This window comes from Giraffa tippelskirchi, chromosome 5 (genome assembly GCF_054371585.1).
Source record: "Giraffa tippelskirchi isolate mGirTip1 chromosome 5, T2T-mGirTip1v1.2.pri, whole genome shotgun sequence".
Lineage (NCBI taxonomy): Eukaryota > Metazoa > Chordata > Mammalia > Artiodactyla > Giraffidae > Giraffa > Giraffa tippelskirchi.
The window spans coordinates 193,818,039-193,838,030 of NC_137279.1; the positions used below are offsets into that span (position 1 = coordinate 193,818,039).

The 19,992-nt window shown below is 60.8% G+C and overlaps 1 protein-coding gene and 1 long non-coding RNA gene across 2 annotated transcripts; one reads left to right on the forward strand and one right to left on the reverse strand.

The window, feature by feature from the left end:
- The first annotated feature begins 356 nt into the window (after positions 1 to 356).
- On the forward strand, positions 357 to 12,706 carry BOK (BCL2 family apoptosis regulator BOK). The gene is made up of 5 exons (XM_081490637.1): positions 357 to 616; positions 1,145 to 1,396; positions 4,060 to 4,188; positions 11,074 to 11,237; positions 12,025 to 12,706. Exons 2-5 carry the CDS (start codon positions 1,174 to 1,176, stop codon positions 12,148 to 12,150), a joined length of 642 nt encoding a protein of 213 aa, XP_081346763.1. The 5' UTR covers positions 357 to 616; positions 1,145 to 1,173; the 3' UTR covers positions 12,151 to 12,706.
- Positions 12,707 to 14,680: 1,974 nt separating this feature from the next.
- On the reverse strand, positions 14,681 to 17,592 carry LOC145506308 (uncharacterized). The gene is made up of 2 exons (XR_014053740.1): positions 16,583 to 17,592; positions 14,681 to 16,177 (listed from the first exon to the last, which is right to left on the reverse strand). It is a non-coding gene; the product is annotated as an uncharacterized LOC145506308 (long non-coding RNA).
- Between the last annotated feature and the right edge of the window lie 2,400 nt (positions 17,593 to 19,992).

A 19,992-nucleotide genomic window follows, 5' to 3' on the forward strand; every position in this document is an offset into this window, starting at 1 on the left:
ACAACAGCGAAGATAGCTGAAGATAATGGCAATAGCTTCAATGCAAAGCACACACAAACATCCATCTGTCGATGCAACGTCCAGCCATGTGTAAGATCAGGGACACAGCCCCCAGAATATATAAAGAACCTCTAGGAATCAATACTCTAATGAAGCCGGGTGTGAACCCAAGCGGCTGGGGCCCGCGGTAGGTCCTGCTCACGGGGCCAGGCGGGGACAGCTTCCGCCCCAGGCCCTCCCAGAGCGCGCCCCGGGAACTAGCCCGGCCCTCCTTAAGCGGGGAGGCGGCGGGGAAGCTCCGGCCGCGGCTCCGCCCCGGGGTTGCCTTTCCCTTAGAAGGCCAAGCCCCAAGCCTCGCCTCTCGCCGGCGGAGAGTCGCGCAGTGCTGCCCGCGCTCCCCTCGCCCCCGACGACGCAGCCAGAGCCCCGGGAGGGCCCGAGGCCCCGCGCACTCGGCGCTCCAGCCGGCTCGGCGTAGACTGGGCAGGCACCGGGGCGGGGCGCGCGGCCTCGCCGGTTTGAATGGAAGGATCCCGAGCGGCGGGGGCGGCGGCCCGCAGGTCCTGAAGCCAGCACTCGTTCCCGGCCCTCGCGCCCGAGACATGCGGCGGGAGAGGTGAGCGGGCGGGCGGCACCGTGGGGACGGCGAGGCCGGGGACAGGCACCGAGGATCGCGAGGCGCGGAGGCGGGCGGCCCAGGACGCGGGGCCGGGCCGGGGTCCCGGCGGCCGCCGGCTGGGCGCAGGTCGGGCCGTGCCCACGCCTCCGTCGCCCGCGCACTAGTCTTCGAGCGCGGGTGCGGCGGCCCCGGAGCAAATCGCCATTTCGCCGCGGTCCCTCCGATCCTCGGCGGCCGCGAGGATCCTTGTGGTTGAGCTTGGCATCTGAAAGAATGTGACTCCGCGCTTTTAAAGATCTGGAGCACCAACCGGAGCGCTCACCCGCAGCCGGCCGGAGCCCTGCCCCGGAGCCCAGCCCCGCCCGGCCTCCCGGTGCGCCCCGGCCCGGCGCTCGGCCACGAGCCCCGGCGCGCGCCGCGCCCCCTCCCCGCGCCCCGCTGCCCGCCCTCCGCGCGGCCGGCCTTCCTCTTCGCATCCCGGCCGGGGCGACAGGGCGGGCCCGTCTGAGAGCCGTCTGCCCGCAGGTGCGGAGCCCCCCGCCCGCGTCCCCGCCATGGAGGTGCTGCGGCGCTCCTCGGTCTTCGCCGCCGAGATCATGGACGCCTTTGACCGCTCGCCCACCGACAAGGAGCTGGTGGCCCAGGCCAAGGCGCTCGGCCGAGAGTTCGTGCACGCGCGGCTGCTGCGCGCTGGCCTCTCCTGGAGCGCGCCTGAGCGCGCCGCGCCAGTCCCCGGCGGCCGCCTGGCGGAGGTGTGCGCGGTGCTGCTGCGCCTGGGTGAGTGCGGTCCCCTGCCGGCGGGGTCCCCAGGCTGCCCCTCCCAGCTGGTCGGAGGGACACGCAGCACCTCGGGGTACAGCTGTCCTTGCACTGCCGCCCACCGGGTGGCCGGGCCCCTGTCTCCCCTCTGGGGCAGGGAGGGGGCTGGTCCCGGTGCCCGGAGGAATATATCGCGCAAGGCAGGCGGGGGTTCCCTCCAGCGCCCCCCTCTCCTGGCTCCCCCTTCAGCTCGCCTGTGCACCCGCCAGACCTCCCCAGTCTGCCTGCTGAGCCCAGATTGCACACATTCTGGCCATAAAGAATAGAAAACTCCTGGAGGAATGATGTTTTCGTGGCTAAATTTCCAGAGTGACCCTTGTACTCAGCTGGGCACAAAAATCCTTTGTCAGACCACGTGTCCTGATGTTTGTTTTGGAAAATAGATCCTCACAGTTAACTGGCTGCAGTCCTGCGTGGGCTGCTCTTTTCTCTGGGTTTGGAGGCTTCCTCGGGCTCTGTGGAAATTAGTGCCCAGGAGAGCAGAGACCGTGTGAGGCTGGGCAGCCGCAAACCCCGACTGCACAGCCTACTGTGTAGACATGGGGGGGGTACTTGATTCTGGGGTTATCGGGCTTAACTGTCTCCATCTTCTCCAAGAACCACAGAGAGGGAGGGACCCTCTCAGCTGACTCAACCCTTCTCTCGGTGGGGACTAAGGTTGCCCAGTTCTACACCGCCCGGCACCATGTTCCCTTCGAGGAGTGTGCACCCAGGGGGGAATGGGGGCACAGATGGAACCCTGACCCTGACTGGGTGGCTCTCCAGACAGAGTGTGTTGAGAGACTGGCTCAGGACCCCGGGTTGGAGGGAGCCCCGTGGAAGGGGATGCTCGCCTCTTCTCAGGCTGACACTCGTGTCCACTGGCCCTTGTGTTCTGTGGGCCCTGGGGACAGGGCTGTGTAGACCTGGTCTGTCCAGGAGCGTTGGCGTGGCATAGGGGCTTTGCTGAGGGCTGCAGGAGGGTGGTGTCCCGCCTGGGTCTTGGGGGAGGGGAGCACGTGGTGTTTGAGGTTTCGGCCAAAGGTCCGGAGTGCCTGTGCTCCCCTGAGGCCAGGGCCCGAACCGTTTCTTCCGGTAGGGCTGTAGGGACAAGCTGAACATTCTAGAGGGCCCTGGAGAATATGGTATCTCGGCCTGCTGAGAGGCCCCTGGAGTGGCCGGGAGGAAGTCCTTCCTTTGTCCTGGCCTGCCCTGCGGCCCGGCTGGCCCTCAGCTCCACGTCCTTGCCTCGAGCAGAGCCTCAGGGCCAGGGTCCCTGTTGTTTGAACTTGTCTGGAAAGCCCCGCTGCGGGCTCCGCTAATCACTGTCCCTTCCGAACTGTGACCTCAAATCCAGAGAGCCTGGGATGCTTCCGGCCTGGACTGGGGGAGCAGAGTCCAGCCAAGTGCCCCACGCTGGCCCTCTGCGAGGCCAGGCCTCCAGGCCCTCCCCCAGCTGCTTTCACGGCCAGTCCCCGGGCTCAGCGTCTGCCAGGCAGCCAAGGGGGCCCCGGAGGGAGGTAGCTTGGACCCCCAATGCGTGGCCCTTGTGAGCTGCTCCACGTGAGCCCCTCCGCCCCTTGTCAGGGCCTGGAGCCGTCCCCTGCCCCCAGCACCCCCCAGCCCCTCCCCGGCACAGACACCCAGCTCCAGGAGCAGCAGTGAACGGGGAGAGACGGGGGCGCGCCCCGCGGCTGGTCTCTTGGGGCCAGCCCCCGGTGGCCCCCCGGGCCTGTGCGTGGGAACGGCTGGCCAGGCCCGCCCTGGGAGTTTCCATGCCACCACCCCCATGGCTCCACCAGCCTGTCTCAGTCCCACTTTGGCTTCAGATCTTCCTGAATTGGACGGAGTGCAGCTGGCCCCAGGGCTGACGCGGCGCCCTTATCACCGGGACCTCCAGCGGGAAGCATTTCCCTGTTTGCTTTGGCTGGAGAAGCGGCTGGGCTGGGGGACACCTGGTGCGCGGGCCGTGAGGGGTTCCGATGTGTCCCTGCGGACCCGCCGCAGACGGGGCCCTGAGGGGGCGTTCCTCCACCAACGGGCATCCCTGCTGGGTACCGGGAACCCAGGCCTGCCGGCCTGCGGGCAGTGGTTTGGTCTCTGGTTTCCTGAGTGACACTGGGCCTGGCAAGGCTGCCCCCCCAGGCAGCCGTGGGCTGCCCACCTGTGTGGGGTCGCTGGCGCCCGCCCTGCCCACGTCTGGGCTGGCCGCCCGCCCGGGCAGCCCGCTGTGTGCTCTGAGTCACCGAGCGGGCACGCCCGGGATTCCCGCCCCACCGGCCCAGCCGGCTCTGCCCTGGGGTATGTGTGTGTGTGTGTGTGTGTGTGTGTGTGCGCGCGCGCGCGCGTGCGCCCTGGGGTGTGTGTATGTGTGTATGTGTGCCCTGGGGTGTGTGTGTGTGTGTGCCCTGGGGGGGGGGTGTGTGTGTGTGTAGCTGGCTTGTCAGAGGGGCAGCCCACAGGCAGGTCTGGGGTGCCCACTGCACCTCCCTGCCCTTGTCCCTGGGGACCCTGGGGGTGGAGTCAAGTGGGTGGACGTGGAACAGGTCAGGGATCGGGCTGGGATCAGGGCCCCCCGCTGTGGCCGTGGGCTGGCCCCCCGGCCCGTGGGACCCCTCTGACCCGCCCCTTTGCCCCTGCAGCGGACGAGCTGGAGCTGATCCGGCCCAGTGTCTACCGCAACGTGGCCCGCCAGCTGAACCTCTCCCTGCAGTCGGAAACCGTGGTGACCGACGCCTTCCTGGCTGTGGCGACCCAGATCTTCTCTGCAGGTGAGGCTTCGTGTCCAGGCCACGGACCCACAGTGCCGCGGGGCCTGGGGCCTGAGGCCTGGGGGTCGTCGGGTCCAGGCCTGCAGCACCAGGTGGGCTTGCCCGGGAACCTCCCTGGGTCTGAGGGCGGTGGGCCGCGGGGCTGCTGGCACAGGCCCCTTGTGGGGTTCTGGGGCTACCCTGGCCGGAAGCCCTGGCTGGCAGCCTGTGTCAGGCTGGAGTGGGGCCTGGGCTTCTCGCAGGGTGGTGCCCAGTCCCTAGCAGCCAGAGTGGGCGCTGCCAGGCTCCTGGCACCTGAAAAATTGCGAGGTCGCTGCACCGGAGTCTGCTGGGCAGAGGCGCATTGCCAGCCGGCCCCCGCCACAGGAGGGGCGCTCTGGATAGGGGGTGCCCGGCTGAAAGGCTCCCTGGAGAGGCGTGCCTCACCTGGGTCCCCTAGCTGGCCCACAGCCCCCGTGGGTTTCCCAGAGTCTCCCTCTGGGCCCCGGTGGCGGGCGATGTCTGTCCCTGTCACCTCCTTCCCATGCCCTCACCTGAGGGCAGCTCCTGCTGCTCCTGCCTGCACACCTGCCTCCAGGCTCATGGGAGACCCTCGGACTCGTCTCTTGGCCCCTCCCATCCCTACGTCCCCTCCTAGGAAGCCCGCAGGCTCCCTGTGGTCCACCTGTGACCCGTGCCCTGCTCAGGGCACCCACCTGGTCCCAGGTCCTGGTACGGGGCAGGCACCAGGCATTGCCGGGCGTCTAGGAGCAGAACCCTGCCCGGGGCAGCACCTTCTCCGTGGCTGACCCCGCGTGCCCCCCGGAGCCTGGCGCCACATTGGCCGGGGACCCTGAGGCGCGGATGGCGGTCCCGGCCTTGGGGAGGGGTCCATGTGGGCCCACAGCAGAGTGCTCTGGGCTGCATCCCGGCTGGAGGACGGGTGTGAGTGGCCAGGCAACATTGAGAGTGGGGAAGGCCCCCTTCCCCCTGGGGCTTTGCGGGGACAACCTGCTGCAGAGGAGGGCCCTAGGCAGCCGGGAGGCCTCGAGCCCTTGGCTGACCGGTGGTGTGACCCAGCGCACATCCCGCCTTTGCTCAGCGTGGCGTGCTTAGCACCAAAGGCCTTTGGGGCAGAGGCGCCAGGACCAGCGTCCCCGCCCCGAGGGGGCCCTCCATTCACCCACTGAAGATAGGGGGCCAGATGAAGAGACTGCAGGCCCATCGGAGGCCCAGTCTGCCGACCGCATCCTCTGGGTGTTGCCCTCCCGTGTCCCCCTCTGAGGAGGCCTCTTGACCCCTGGAGGGCAGGCCAGCGTTGAAGGTGCGGGACACGGGACCACCAGCTGCGGGGCTAGCCTACACAGGGTCAGCGTTGGTCTCCCCGCAGTGGTCACCATGGGCAGAACCCCTAGGGGTGGGGAGAGACCGGGGTGCCCTGGAGGGCCTGACAGCCCTCACCCGGGTGGGATTCGGGGGCATCCGGGCTGGCTTCGGTGGAGAAGGCAGCGGGAGGGCCCAGGCAGGAAGGGGCGCAGTGGGCACCCAGGGCTGACCGCCGCTCTGGGCTCCCCCACCGGGCCCCGTCCCGGCCTGACGCCAGCGTGTGGGTGGCCGCCTCTGTCTGTCTCCGAGCTGTCGGGCAGGCAGTTGTTTTATGAGCCGAGGGCTGGCTTTAAAAGGAAGGGTCATCTCTGGGAATGCGGCGTGTGGGCAGGGTCTGGGGCCCAGGACGGTGGCAGGAGGGTGGGGGGCCGGCCGGAGCATCCAGCCCTGCCTGCCCAGCCTGCTCGGGACCGGCGACCGGAGAAGAGCCCAGAAGGGTTGTGGGTTCCGGGAGCGCTGGGGAGGGCCGGAGGAAGGTGTGCCCTGGGGACGGAGCACAGGACGGAGCTCGGCCGTGGTGGCTTGTGGAGCTCAGTCTGAAAAGGCCTGGAGGCCCAAGCTCCCTGCTACCCGAGCTCGCCCTGTGCCCTGCGCCCTGCGCCTGGCCCTGCCCAGCTCCACCCCCAGCCGGCTCAGCCCGTGCCTCGTGGCAGCCCGCCCACCGGCCCCTCGTTGCTGTGTGCGCCACAGGTGGTTTCTCAACCTGTCTGGACCCCAGAACCCCTGCGACCTCTCTCCGGCAGTGGGCCCGCTGACCCCCAGGCTGGGCCCGCGTCCCCTTCGCCTTCCTGGGCCAGCCCCCTCTCCTCTGTGGCCAGTGAGGTGGGTGGCTCGAGGACTGCAGGGCGGGGCTTGGGGGCACCCTCCCCACGTGGCCACACCCTCCACGCGGCGGAGCCCCCCACATACAGCGGCGGGGGTGACGCTCCCGCTGCGTCTCGACTGAAGGGGCTTCTCGGTTCCCTTCGGTGGGAAAACATAAAGTTGGCAAGTATTTTCATTTTTTTACTTCTCATTACAAGAAGAAAGTATTTTACCATGGAAAGATCAAAAAATACATGAGATAAAGAATTCTCAGAAATCTATGCTAAAAAGGCAGCCTCATTTAAACATGAGCAAAGGACGTGAATAGTTGTCTCTTCCAAGATGTCCGTGAGAAGTCACTGACTTTTGTCAGTCACCAGGGAAGTGCACGTCAAGCCAGGAGACTCCACCTGGCGCCCCTAGGGGTGGAGGCAGGACGTTGGAACCCAGCACGCGGGAGCCTCGCGCGCGAGCCGCCACGGTGGACCACCTGTCCGCTTCTTCAGTGGGGTGACGGATGGCGTCCCCACCTGACCCTGCAGTTCCGCGCCCTGGGGTTTGCCCCTGAGAAGGGGAGCCACGTGTCCACACGAGGGCTTGTCCATGGGCTGTCAGAGCCTCACAGCCAAGCAGCCTGAGGGACCCTCAGCCTAGGTTCCTCTCCTGATGGGCGGTCGGTCCACGCGATGGACCCTTGCTCGGCGTAAAAAGGAACGCGGTGCTGACACGCGGGACAACACGAGGAACCTGGAAAACGTTTTGCTCCATGAATGGAGTCAGACACAAATGGGACCTGCTGTGTGATCTGATTCATGTGAAATGTCCGAAACAGGCCATCCACAGAGATGAGTAGAGGAGAGACTGCCAGGAGCTGGGATGACAGGAACACCACGCTCACGGGGACAGGGATTTGGTGTAAAAATGCCTGGAATTCAGTGGTGGTGGTGGTGGTGAAACATTTTCAACATACTAAGAACACTGGGTCTCACTTTTCTTTTTTCATTTATTTCTGCACTGGAAGTGCAGTCTTGACCATTGGACCACCAGAGAAGTCCCATCTGGGTCTTCTTTTTAAAATTTTCAGATTTCACACTTCAAAAGGGTGAACTGATGGTAGTGAGACTGCTGTGTGCCTAGCTGCTTGATTGTGTCTGACTCTTTGCGACCCGATGGACTGCAGCCCACCAGGCTCCTCTGTCCATGGGGTTCTTCAGGCAATAATACTGGAGTGGGTTGCCATGCCCTCCTCCAGGGGATCTTCCCAACCCAGGGATCAAACCCGGGTCTTCCACATGGCAGGCAGGTTCTTTACCACCTGAGCCACCAGGGAAGCCCGGTAGTGAGACTGTATCTCCATAAAAAATAACAGTAAGAGCTCAGGGAAATAGGACATACCCAAGACCCACACGGGAGACCAGCCTGCCGGCACCTCCCAGACCACAGCTTTTCTCTCCAGGTAAAATGTGGCGGCTGCGTGGAGCCCGCGTGTCCACCTGGCGTGCCAAGACCGGGGGGCCCGCGAGCAGCTGGTGAACAGGGAGCACGGTGTGATGGCGCCGTCCTCAGGACCCGACGCCCTCGCGGCCTGGGTGCCCCTTGGAGGGGGGCCCTTGAGCAGAGCCCTGAGGGTGGGGGAGCCCCACGGGTGGTGCTGAGGCTGGGGGGTGGGCCCAAGGCCGGGGGCAGGAGGGAGGCCCCGGGGGCCAGGGGCCGACTCTGGGGGCTTCAGGCGTGGATTAATTTGAAGGGGGTGGGAGTGACAGCAACAGGCGGGCCTGGGGCGTGGCACTGCTTGGTTTATGGGGTTTTTACATTTTTATTTAATTGAGGTGAAGCTCACGTGATATCTGATTAACCATTTTATTTCTTTTCTGACCTCACCACAGGGTGTGTGTGATCGAGCTCCCCAGCCAGGGATCAAACCTGGGCCCCGCACTGGGAGCTCGGCGTCTCGGTCGCTGAGCCCTGGGGGGTTAGAGTGTGCGATTCAGCGGCGTTTGTCCACCCACAGTGCTGCACAGCCGCCACCGCCCAGGCCCGCTAAGCTGTCCCTGCCGGCCCCGCCCGTGTCAGGAATCGGCTCACACTCAGTCTGCGTCCTTCATGGACGTGATGTTTCAGCAGGTGTGGTCCTGGCCCGTCAGAGCTCCCGCCTCTGGAGGCCAGATGACCTTCTGTTCTGCAGATGCACCGCCTCCGGCTCTTCCACTCACCGTCCCTTCCTGTCTTGTCATTTCCACCTTTCGGTGACTGTGAACAAGTGTTCATTTGTATTGACTTGCGCTCCTGTGACCCACCGTCCCCAGGAACACGGGTCCGGGGCCTGCTGTCCCCACCTGTGCTGTTCCCGCCAGACCAGGGCCGGGCCCCCGGGGGTGTCCTCTCACAGGCGCCAACAGGCACCCACCCTCAGCTGTCTCTCTCGTCACGGGCACCAGGCTGCAGCGTCACCTGGATCTGCACACTGCCGCTTTCAATTTTCAACCTGATAGACTATCCTTTACATCTCGTTTTAATTTATGCTTGTTTGACTATCAGTGAGGGTAAGCATTTTTCACATGCCTAGTGTATTCAGCTCAGTTCAGTTCAGTAGCTCAGTCGTGTCCGACTCTTTGTGACCCCATGGACTGCAGCACACCAGGCCTCCCTGTCCATCACCAACTCCTGGAGCTTACTCAAACTCATGTCCATTAAGCCAGTGATGCCATCCAGCCATCTCACCCTCTGTCATCCCCTTCTCCTCCTGCTTTCAATCTTTCCCAGCATAGGGGTCTTTACCAATGAGTTACTTCTGTGCATCAGGTGGCCAAAGTATGGGAGCTTCAGCTTCAGCATCAGTCCTTCCAGTGAGTATTCAGGACTTGTTTCCTTTAGGATGGACTGGTTTGATCTCCTTGCAGTCCAAGGGACTCTTGAGTCTTCTCCAGCACCACAGTTCAAAAGCATCAATTCTTTGGTGCTCAGCTTTCTTTATAGTCCGACTCTCACATCCACACATGACTACGGGAAAAACTATAGCTTGACTAGATGGACATTTGTTGGCAAAGTAATGTCTCTGCTTTTTAATATGCTGTCTAGGTTGGTCATAGCTTTTCTTCCAAGGAACAAGTGTCTTTAATTTCATGGCTGCAGTCACTGTCTTCAGTGATTTCAGAGCCCAAGAAAATAAAGTCAGCCACTGTTTCCCCATCTATTTGCCATGAAGTAATGGGACCAGATGCCATGATCTTAGTTTTCTGAATGCTGAGTTTTAAGCCAACTTTTTCACTCTGCTCTTTCACTTTCATCAGGAGGCTCTTTAGTTCTTCACTTTCTGCCATAAGGGTGGTGTCATGTGCATATCTGAGGTTACTGATATTTCTCCCAGCAGTCTTGATTCCAGCTTGTTCATCCAGCCCAGCATTTCTCATGATGTACTCTACATGTAAGTTAAATAAGCAGGGTGACAATATACAGGCTTGAGGTACTCTGTTCCCAATTTGGAGCCAGTCTGTTGTTCCATGTCCAGTTCTAAGTGTTGCTTCTTGACCTGCATACAGATTTCTCAGTGGCCACAGGACTGGAAAAGGTCAGTTTTCATTCCAGTCCCAAAGAAAGGCAGTGCCAAAGAATGGTCAAACTACTGAACAATTGCACTCATCTCACACGCTAGCAAAGTAATGCTCAAAATTCTCCAAGCCAGGCTTCAACAGTATGTGAACCGTGAACTTTCAGATGTTCAAGCTGGATTTAGAAAAGGCACAGGAACCAGAGATCAAATTGCCAACATGTACTGGATCATCGAAAAAGCAAGAGAGTTTCAGAAAAATGTCTACTTCTGCTTTATTGACTACATCTAGTGTATTATTAGTCTTTTTTATTTTGTGGATCAGCTTTTCATTATTTGTGCTCCTATTTCTTTAGAAAGTGTTGAAAGTGAAAGTGTTAGCTGCTCCGTCGTGTCTGACTCTTTGGGGCCCCATGGACAGTAGACCACCAGCCTGCTCTGTTGGGATTTCCCAGACAGGCACACTGGAGTGGGTGGCCATTCCCGTCTCCAGGGGTCTTCCTGCCTCAGGGGTCTTCCTTTCTATTTTTTTCGTCCATGTACAGAATCTCTGTGTGTTAAGGAGCTTTTCATGACTGACAGGTGTTCATCCTCAGGTTCTCACGTGTCTCTCCTTCTCCCAGGGAGGCTCTGTCTTAGTTCTGCCCTCAGCAGCTTGGTGCCTGGGGAAGGTCCTTCCTCCTGGGCCTCAGCTTCTTTCCATGGAGAGCGCCATGCTCTCTGTTCAGGGGACAGACAGGCTGGGGCAGGTGCAGCTTGGAGCTGCTTGCCGTTCAGTGCCTCCAGCGCCAGGTCACTGAACCCCCTTGATGCTCCCTGCTCCCTCTTTGCCGAACTGCTTTTCTGCTCCATCACTTTCTCCAGCAGAGGTGGGCTGGGTCCTCGCCAGGCTGTGGCGCAGGTGTGTAACAGAAGCTTAGGACATCTGAGAACGGCCCATGGGGCTGGCAGAGCTGACCTGAGCAGGTGGTGGCCGGCACTTGCACGGCAACCGGGTGACCGAGCTCCCTGTCTGACTGGGAGCTGGTGGTCAAGGCTAGCCCTGGGTGCTGACCGCGGTCACCTTCGGGGTGTCCGAGGGGCTCAGCCCTTTCACGTGACCGTGTGGCCTGGCCTTAAGCGGGGTCTTGGTGGCCTTTGGTGACCAGCATCCGTCTCTCTCCCTGCAGGCATCACGTGGGGCAAAGTCGTGTCCCTGTACTCGGTGGCCGCGGGGCTGGCCGTGGACTGTGTGCGGCAGGCCCAGCCCGCCCTGGTGCACGCCCTCGTCGACTGCCTTGGGGAGGTTGTGCGCAAGACGCTGGCGACCTGGCTGCGAAGGCGTGGCGGATGGGTGAGGGCGAGCAAAGGGCCGGGCAGGCGGGTGGTCGAGCACCTGGGCGCCCGTGGTGGGGGGTGACGGGCTGGAGGGGGTCGCAGCTGGGGCTGCAGCCCTGCCCCATGGCTGACCCGTCCCCGGCGCTCCCGGGGTGTGCCCACCCCCCAGAGCTAAGCCTGCTGCCCGCCCAGGGTGGGTCAGAGCCTCGTCCCCACCTCTGTCTCTGGATCCCCTGTCACCTGCCCAGTGCTGGCCCGGCCCGGGGCTGCTGGGACTGGTGCCTTCTTTGTAGAGTGGGTGTTGGCAGAGGTGTGTACAGCCCACCAGCCCCGGGGACAGCGGTTAGCCCTTGGCTTGGGTTGGAGCCAGGGTGGAGGCGGGGGCGGTTCGGGCAGGGAGGGTCTCACTGCCAGGGTGACTCACGGCAGGCAGGACACAGGGAGCTCTGTCCCCCGCTCGTCCTGGGGCCTGGCGGGGCTGGGGACCGGGGCAGCCAGGACGCTGACTGACACGCAGCTAGAGGTCAGGCTCCGGGGCTGTGCTCCTCAGCAGGACCAGGGAGAAATAGGGAAGTGAGGAGTGGCTGCCCCTGGGCTCCTGTTCTAAGGGGTTGTCCCCCACGGCACCCGCAGCGGCCTCGGGGAGGTCGGCAGTGGCCGAGCTGGGAGCTGGCCTGACGCCGGGCGCCCGGCGCGCTTCCCCCTGCCTCTTCGCGTCCGGCCTCGGGCCTTCGTCCAGCTGGGCCACCTCGGGTGGGGCGGGACTGCCCTCCGCGCTCTCACTGTCCGCTCTCCCCTCCCAGACGGACGTGCTCAAGTGCGTGGTCAGCACCGACCCGGGCCTCCGCTCTCACTGGCTGGTGGCCGCGCTCTGCAGCTTTGGCCGCTTCCTGAAGGCTGCCTTCTTCATGCTGTTGCCGGAGAGATGAGATGCTGGCTCGGGCAGGGGCCCAGGGGGCGGGGCCCTCCGTCCCACCCCAGCCGGGAAGACCCTCGGAGCCGCCCCCGAGTGGACGCTGGAGGCCCTGCCCTGAGCCCCTCCTCCGAAGCCCAGGCCCTCTGGACGGAGGCATGAGGGTCTCCCTTGGCCCTGGAGCTGGGCTTCAGGGCCGACCCTTCCGCCTCGCTGCCCCCGGAAGCCCTGCCCGCCCCCTTCTTTCTGGGCCAGAAGGCCGCGCTGCGTCCCGGCCCTGAAGTAGGAAGTGGGAACCGCATCTGTGTCAGGGACCGTGTCAGGACCGGAGCTGGCCTCGGTCCTGGAGGGAGAGGCCGTGGACGTTTGGCCGAAGCTGGAGGCGCCGTGGGGCTGGCTGACCCTGCACAGCGAGTGTGGGGCTGGTACGGCGGCTCCTGATCCACTTCTGGGGGGAATGTGTGCCCCACGCGTGTGTCGGGTCCCCGTGTGGCAGGGAGCCGTGGACCTGAGAGCCCGTGGGTGAGGAGGATGGTGTGTGTCCGACCCCAATAAAGTCCTGTGGCCGTGGAGGGTGCCCATCTGCCTGCCCGCACCCCCTCCCACGATGGACGGCTGCGGCCCTGACGTGACGGTTCAGCACGGGCAGAGCTGCCCCGGGTGCCCCCTCAGGGAGGCCACCTCACACTGCCCTGTGCCTTGCCAAGGCCCACCCGCACACGCACGTGCACACACTGGCACTCGTGTGCACGCAGCCCTGGCTTTCATGGTGGCCAGCCTCCCTGCATCACCTCCCACTGCAGTGCCCTCTGCCCCTGACAGGGGCGGCCCGTCGAGCGTCCCCCTGCAGCCCAGCCGCAGGCACACGGCCGGACGTGGCCTCTCTGCCTTGGTTCCCTTTCTGTACAAGGCAGGGGGCACCAGACAGCCACATCGGCTGCCCGGCCCTGCCTCCCACAGGAAGAGCCCGAAGGCCAGACTTCTGTGCACATGGGGCGGCCCCGCGCCTCCCTCGGGACCCATCTCCCGGCCCCAGGACCCCCAGGACCGCTCTCCTCAGCTCCCTTCCTGGAGCTGACCGCCGCTGACCGCCAGCACCACCTCCAAGCTCTGCCTGCTCCATCCGCTGGGAGAGGGCATCCCAGGGGCGCCAGGGGCAGGAAGTCTGAGGGTTGGAGGGGGCGGGAGAGAGGAAGGGTCCCCCAGCGCCCTGCTTCCCGTCACAGATCAGCCCCCTGAGACGTTTCCAGCACCGGGAGCTGGTGCCCCAGACACACAGAAAAGCAGCGGGTTTCAGGCCCCGCAGGGAGGCTGGCCGCAGGGGGTGCGCTGGGCAGAAGATGCGGGGAGGAGGCGCCCTTTCCAGCAGCACAGAAGGTGACTTTGCGAGAGATGAACAGAGAACAAATGTGAACTCCATGTGAGGCAAACCGTGAAGCTTCCTCAAGGACACCTTAGACTTGGTCAGACGGAGGAAACCCCTGGTTCTAGAAGAAAACAGCCTCGTAAAGCCATTTCTCTACAAGTAAGTAAATGTATAAATTTAACATAATCGTTATGAAACCACTCGGTCGCTCAGACGGTAAGGACTCTGCCTGCAACGTGGGAGACGTGGGTTGGATCCCTGGGTCAGGAAGATCCCCTGGAGAAGGAAATGGCAACCCACTCCCGTATTCTTGCCTGGAGAATCCACGGACAGGGGAGCCTGGTGGGTTAAAGTTCATGTGGTCACAAAAGAGTCGGACATGATTGAGCAAAGCATCTTACTCTTAAGAAAGTACTAGAGTATGTTTCCCCCTCTGGATGTAAACAAGCTAATTATAAAGTTCACATGAGGAGGGGGAAGGGCAAAAAACAGCCGAGAAAACCTTTCCGAGAAGAGAAAGGAGGAAGGTCTGGACCCCCTTGCCTCTGGGTCTGCCCTGGGACCACCAGGCCCCGGCCACGTGCAGATACGGCACAGGGACACGGGGCTGCAGAGACAGACCCTGGAGCCTGGAGAACCGAGTCCACGATGAGGTGAAGGAGACGAGGTCATCAGCAAACGTTGTGACGAGCAGTCAGTGCACGGAAAAAGACCAGTTCGAGCCCGTGCGTCACACCAGACATGAGACAAGTCACAAATGGGTCCAAGAGCCAAGTATGAAAAATGAAGCAAGTGCTAGGAGCAATGTGTGAGTTTCTTTGTAACTGGGGAGCGGGCAAAACCTTCCTAAATGTGATTTAAAATCCGAGAACAGGCAGATGTCCCTGGTGGTACAGCGGGTGAGAATCCACCTGCTGGTGCAGGGGACAGGGGTCCGATCCCCTGTCTGGGAGGATCCTACACGCCGCGGAAGGGCAGCTTCTGAGCGCGGGCTCCGCAACAAGCGAAGCCGCCATAACGAGAAGCCCGGCCTCTGCAATGAAGAGCAGCCCCCACTCACTGCAGAGGAGAGAGCCTGTGCAGCGAGGGAGACCCAGGGCAGCCATGAAACAATACATGCAAGTTTAAAAAATAATAATAATAAATAAAGTCCAGGAACAAGAAAAGACAATATACTTGATGGGGAAAAGTGTTTATGACATTTATATATATGTTTATAATATATGTATCAATATACTTGATGGTAAAAGGTGTTTATAACATTCAACATTTTCAAAAGTCGCTGCAGCCTGAGACAGGAAGCAGAGGGTGGTGTGTGGGGTGGGGAGGGGGAGTGACAGGCCGTCCTGTACGAAGTGCTGCTCAGCCGCACGCTCGCGTGGACGCTGTGAACAGTGAACTTCATGTTGTAATCGCGCATTTCACCTCCATGAAAGGCTGCAGTTGAAAATCAGGAATATTATTTATAATTCAAAAGAACTTACCAGCTTCAAACGTCAAGAAGAAAAGACAAAGCTGAGATGCAGACCCAAACGGCCCCAGGGCCCCAGGGCCCCAGCCCTCACCTTCCAGGTTGGCCACATCCAGATCTGACCACAGACCCTTGCTGGGGGCAGGGCACCTCACACTTGCCGTGGGAGGCGAAACAGCCCAGTCCCCGCGGGGAAGGGCAACACCTGGACAAGTCCCGCATGCGTTTGCCCTCGGACTGGTAATCCTACTTTCAGAAATCTGTCCTAAAGATACACTGGCAGAAGCCCAAAATGACATGTACATAGAGTTATTCATTGTGACAATATTTGATTAGCAAAAGACGGGAAACAGCCCAGAGGCCCAGCATCAGGGCGTCTGCCGATGGACCGTGGCAGGGCCGCCTGGTGGGGCTCTGCACCCACACGAAGCAGAACAAAGCTGGTTTCACGTGGTTTCTTTTTTTAAATCTCTTTGTGTGGCTGCACTGGGTCCTCGCTGTGGGAGGGCTTTGACCGTCCTCGTGGCATGTGCGGTCTTTAGTTGCAACATTCAGATTCTCAGGTGCAGCACGTGAAGTCTAGTACCTTGACCAGGGACTGAACCCAGGCCCTCCGCACAGGGAGCGCAGAGTCCCGGCCACTTGGCCACCAGGGAAGTCCCTGTTTTACACTATTGACAATAGGGTCACGACAGTGTTTTGCATAAGCAAAGCTAGCTTAAGAGAAAAGAGTCAATTGTAGAAATAAATAAATGTATACTGATTTGGTGACACAAGCACACAGAGAAATTAGTTATTCCAACTGTAATATTTTTTAACATTATATACTCAGTGTGAAAGCTGTAAAAATAGCAAAAAATTGACTTCAATTAGTCTTATTGACAATATTACTATCCTGAATTAATCATATGTGTCCCGCGATGGTTTAGTCGCTCAGTCGTGTCTGACTCTGACCCCGTGGACCGCAGCCCCAGGCTCCAGTCCTTAGTACTAGTCGCTCAGTCGTGTCTAACTCTTTGCAACATCATGGAGTATAGCCTGCCAGGCTCTTCTGTCCATAGCATTTTTCAAGCAAAAATACTGGAGCCGGTTGTCATCTCTTTCTGTGGGGATCGTCCCAACTCAGGCGTTTAACCTGGATCTCCTGCGTCTCCTGCTTTGGCGGTGGATTCTTTACCACTGAGTCATCAGGAAGTCCCATGTATCCTGTCGGAGAAAGCAAATAATGATGAACAGATTTTTTCTTAAAAGAGGTGAAATGAAAGATTTAAGTAAGAAATTTTATAATCTAAGAATCAGAATTGGAAATATCAGTGTGGATGCACAATTTTTTTTTCTTTCTTAAAGAATACACGTATCCCATGCTGAAGCACTAGGGAGTGAAGGGCCGTGTGATGGCAAATAGCTCAGTGGAAAGACCCAAGAAAACTGTAAACGGAGCCGGTGCTGCCCAAGCCTCTCACTCCCACCCCCACTGGAAAGGAGGGAGGTGCTGGGGCAGGAAATGGGCACAGAGGCCATCAGGGTCTCCATCCGGTTAACTGTAGGGTCACGTGGGCACCTCTGTCTGCCACAGAAAGATTGGACTTGACTCGATTGCATCAAACATACCGAGTGTTCGGTTTGTAACAGAAGCAGGAGGGCTGGAGGGAGGCGTGGTGTGAGGAGCCTGGTCCCGGGCCAGTGCCGGCGTCCCTGCACGCTTGCTCTGACACTGCACATCAGAGGGAAGAGACGAGCGTTTCCACTGGCTCCAGCGTGAACTGTTTCAGAGGAACCGAACCTGAGCCTAACTGGATGGAGGGAAGATGTTCTAAGAGAATTCTGCCACCGAACGCAGACGTGAGGACAGGGCTAGGAGACGGTACTTGGGCAGCTCTGCTGAGGGGCTGGTCCAAGCGGGTTGGGTGGGTGAGAGAAACTGAGACTGAAGTGGCAGGCTGCCCCCGTCTGCACTGTGGCATCAGCCCTGTGAGGCAGGCGGACTCGGCACTGGTACACCGCTGGGCAGCCCTTGGGAAGGCCGATCCTCCCTCCAGGCTGCGGGAAGCGGGGTGGAGGAACGAGTCAGACACCTGGAGGACCCCAGAGGGGGCTGGGAGTGCAGCCCGTCAGCGGCATGGGTGCGGAGAGGGAGACAACCAGAGGGCTGTGTGGGTTATCTGCTTCTGTCTCTGTTTTATGCCCCACCTTCCCTGCTCTGCTGGGGGCTGCTCACCCCTCCTGCCCCCAGCTGTGAGAACGGAGGAGCCTGGGATGCAGGAGGGAGGAGCTGCAGTGTAGGAGGGAGGGAGTGGGCTTCTTGGATGCTCCCAGGTCCTCTTAGCATCATTCCAGCAACAGAGATGGCTCTGGCCTCAGCCTCCAGGCTCCCTTGGAGCTGTGGTCTGAATGTCTGTCTTCCCCCAAATTCATGCGTTGAAGTCCTAACCTCAACATCCTGGGAGGAGCAGCTGTAGCCTTGCAGGGGAACTAGGTCCTAAAGTCACCTTGTGACTGGGACGAGTACCTGCCAGGGTGAGCCAGCCCAGCCCTTCCACATGTGAGGTCCAGCGGGCAGCCGTCCATGAGACGTTATCCATGGTGACGTCAGCTGGCCACCAGCACCCTGGTCTTGGTTCTCTAAGACACTGACAAGTAAATTCCTATTGCTTAAGAGCCAGCCAGTCTGTGGTATTCTTGTTAAAGCAGTATGAACGGACCAAGTCAGAAACTTGTTACTGAGACATAACAAGTATCTAAACATGTGGAAGTGGCTTTGGAACTCGGTGGTTGGAAGAGTTTGAAGATGGGTGCCAGAAAGCATCGAGTGCTGTGAGTGGACGGTTGGGGCGATGCCGGGGACTCGGGAAGAGAGGAGAGCTCTGCAGGAAGCCTCAGGCTTCGGCGCTGAGCAGAACATGGGGAGGAACATGGATGTGTTGACCTGAAGCAATGAAACAGCCAACTTTTTATCAACAGAGTGGGTTCATTCAGGAGCAGCAGAGAATTGCGTTTCAGGCCAGGCACTGTGGTGAACCATACACAAGCCCAGGGAAGAGGAGAGGAAGCTTTTGTAGGAGACAGAGGTCGGAGCGGCTGCTGTGAAGAGCCCAGTGGAGGCACCGCGGCCTGAAGCGTGGAGGCTTCTCATTGGCTGGGCTGTTGCCGGGCAGGGAGAAACTCTTCCTCCTGCTGGTGGTCAGCGGCGCCCCCTTGGGGCCTGCCCACTCAACATTTTTTTAAATTAACATACTGTTTTGGCCAAGCTGTGCAACTTGTGCGATTTTAGTTTCCTGCCCAGGGACTGGCCCCAGGCCCTGGGCAGTGACAGCGGACTCCTAACTAATGGACCCCTAGGGAATTCCCTCCCAGCTCCAGTTTAGCAAGGCTCCTGTCTCCTAACTTGGACGGGTGTAAAGGCCAGTCTGATGAGATCTCAGATGGAAGCGGGAGCTTCTGTCAAGAGCTGGGCTGCACTGTGTGTCCCAGGCTTGCGGACAGGGACCCGGGTGTCCGGCCTGGAGTTTCCAGGCAAAGTGCCGGTGCCTTGTTTCCCTCGGACACTTAGAGCCCAAGGAGATGTGAAGACAGAGTTGTCAGCCAGAAAGAACCAGACCTGAAATTTGGAAAACCCTCAGCCTATTGACATTGAACATAATAAGAAAGCTCGTTCAGACAGATCACAAAGTGTGGCCCAACTTGATAAGGAGGTTGGTACTGGTCAGCGACAAGCAAGTCCCCCAGACGGCAGGCAGACAGGCAGCCTGAAGTCAGGGCCTGATGTCCAAGGCATTTCAGAGATTGTGGAGTGGGGTGTCCGTCCACCAGGCCCAGAGGACAAGGCTGTGCCTGCCCCTCCTAGTTCTGTGGACGGCAGAGGTGGCTGCCCCCTGGAGGGAGTGTCTGGCGCCCACAAGGCACCATCTCGGCCAGTGTGCAGGACGCAACAGCCCCGGGGCCTTGCTGGTCGCTGTTGTGCGGCTAACTTGTGACTCTTTGTGACCCCACGGACGGCCTTGCTGCCTTCCCTGGACTCTGAAGGATGGGGCCGCCTGGAGCCTCAGGTTCACAACCTCGGCAGAGTCCTACCAGGGTGGGACCCCAGATGTGGGGGCTCAGGGAGGACAGGACTCCGCGAAGGGAGGGGGAGCTGCTCTGGCCCAGCTGTGGGGCAGGACCAGTGTAGGCCTGGAGGACAGGCCTGGGCCACGGGGTTCCCCCTGCACTCGCTCGGGCCCCGTCAGGCCCTCTTCTTTCCCGCTTCACCCTTGTGGAGGGGCACGGTCCATCCTGTCTGCCCCACGTGGTCACCTGTCAGGGGTATGTGGTGTGTCTGGTTGCACGGGTGCCCAGCTGGACGGATGCCGCCTTGGGACAAACCACGCCTCGAACCCCTGCAGACCTCCTCTCCCCCGGGAGCCCAGCACGGCCGCCATGCCCCCAGGCACGGGGGGTGCTGGCCCGGGTCCTCACTTGGGCCAGCCCCTCCTCGCACTCCAGGCACTGGCACCCCCCAATCCCCCCGCAATGCCTCTGTCCCCCGGGTGTGTGACAGGGTGTGGCTGCAGCGCGGACCCCTGCTCTCAAGCACAGCTGCCCTCACCCTGTGTCTACTTACATTCCTGGTGAAACCAGCTGTGCCCCCGCCCCCTCTAAGAGGGTGAAATAGGAAAGAGGAGGGCGTGGCGGAGACCCTGCCGTTAAGAAAAAGAGAAAGGCTTTTTTTGCTTTTGCACGCAGGCTGAAGCGTTTGAGACAAACGGCACTGTATGGAATTCACTGGGAGACGCTTCAGCCACAAGAAGGGGGAGAGCGCACGATCCACGGGTGTGGGGCCCGCGCTGGCGGACATGGGGCGAGGGCTGAGGGCCAGCGTGTGTGTGGGAAATTCCACTGTGAACAAGGAACAAAGGAAGGTGAAGTGAGAGTCAGGTCACATTCACGTAACGATGCTTAGACTCACAGCCACCCTCATGCCCTGGGAACGCCCTCTGTCCATTAGGAAATGGGGTCCTTATGCGCGCAGCTCTTAAAAATAA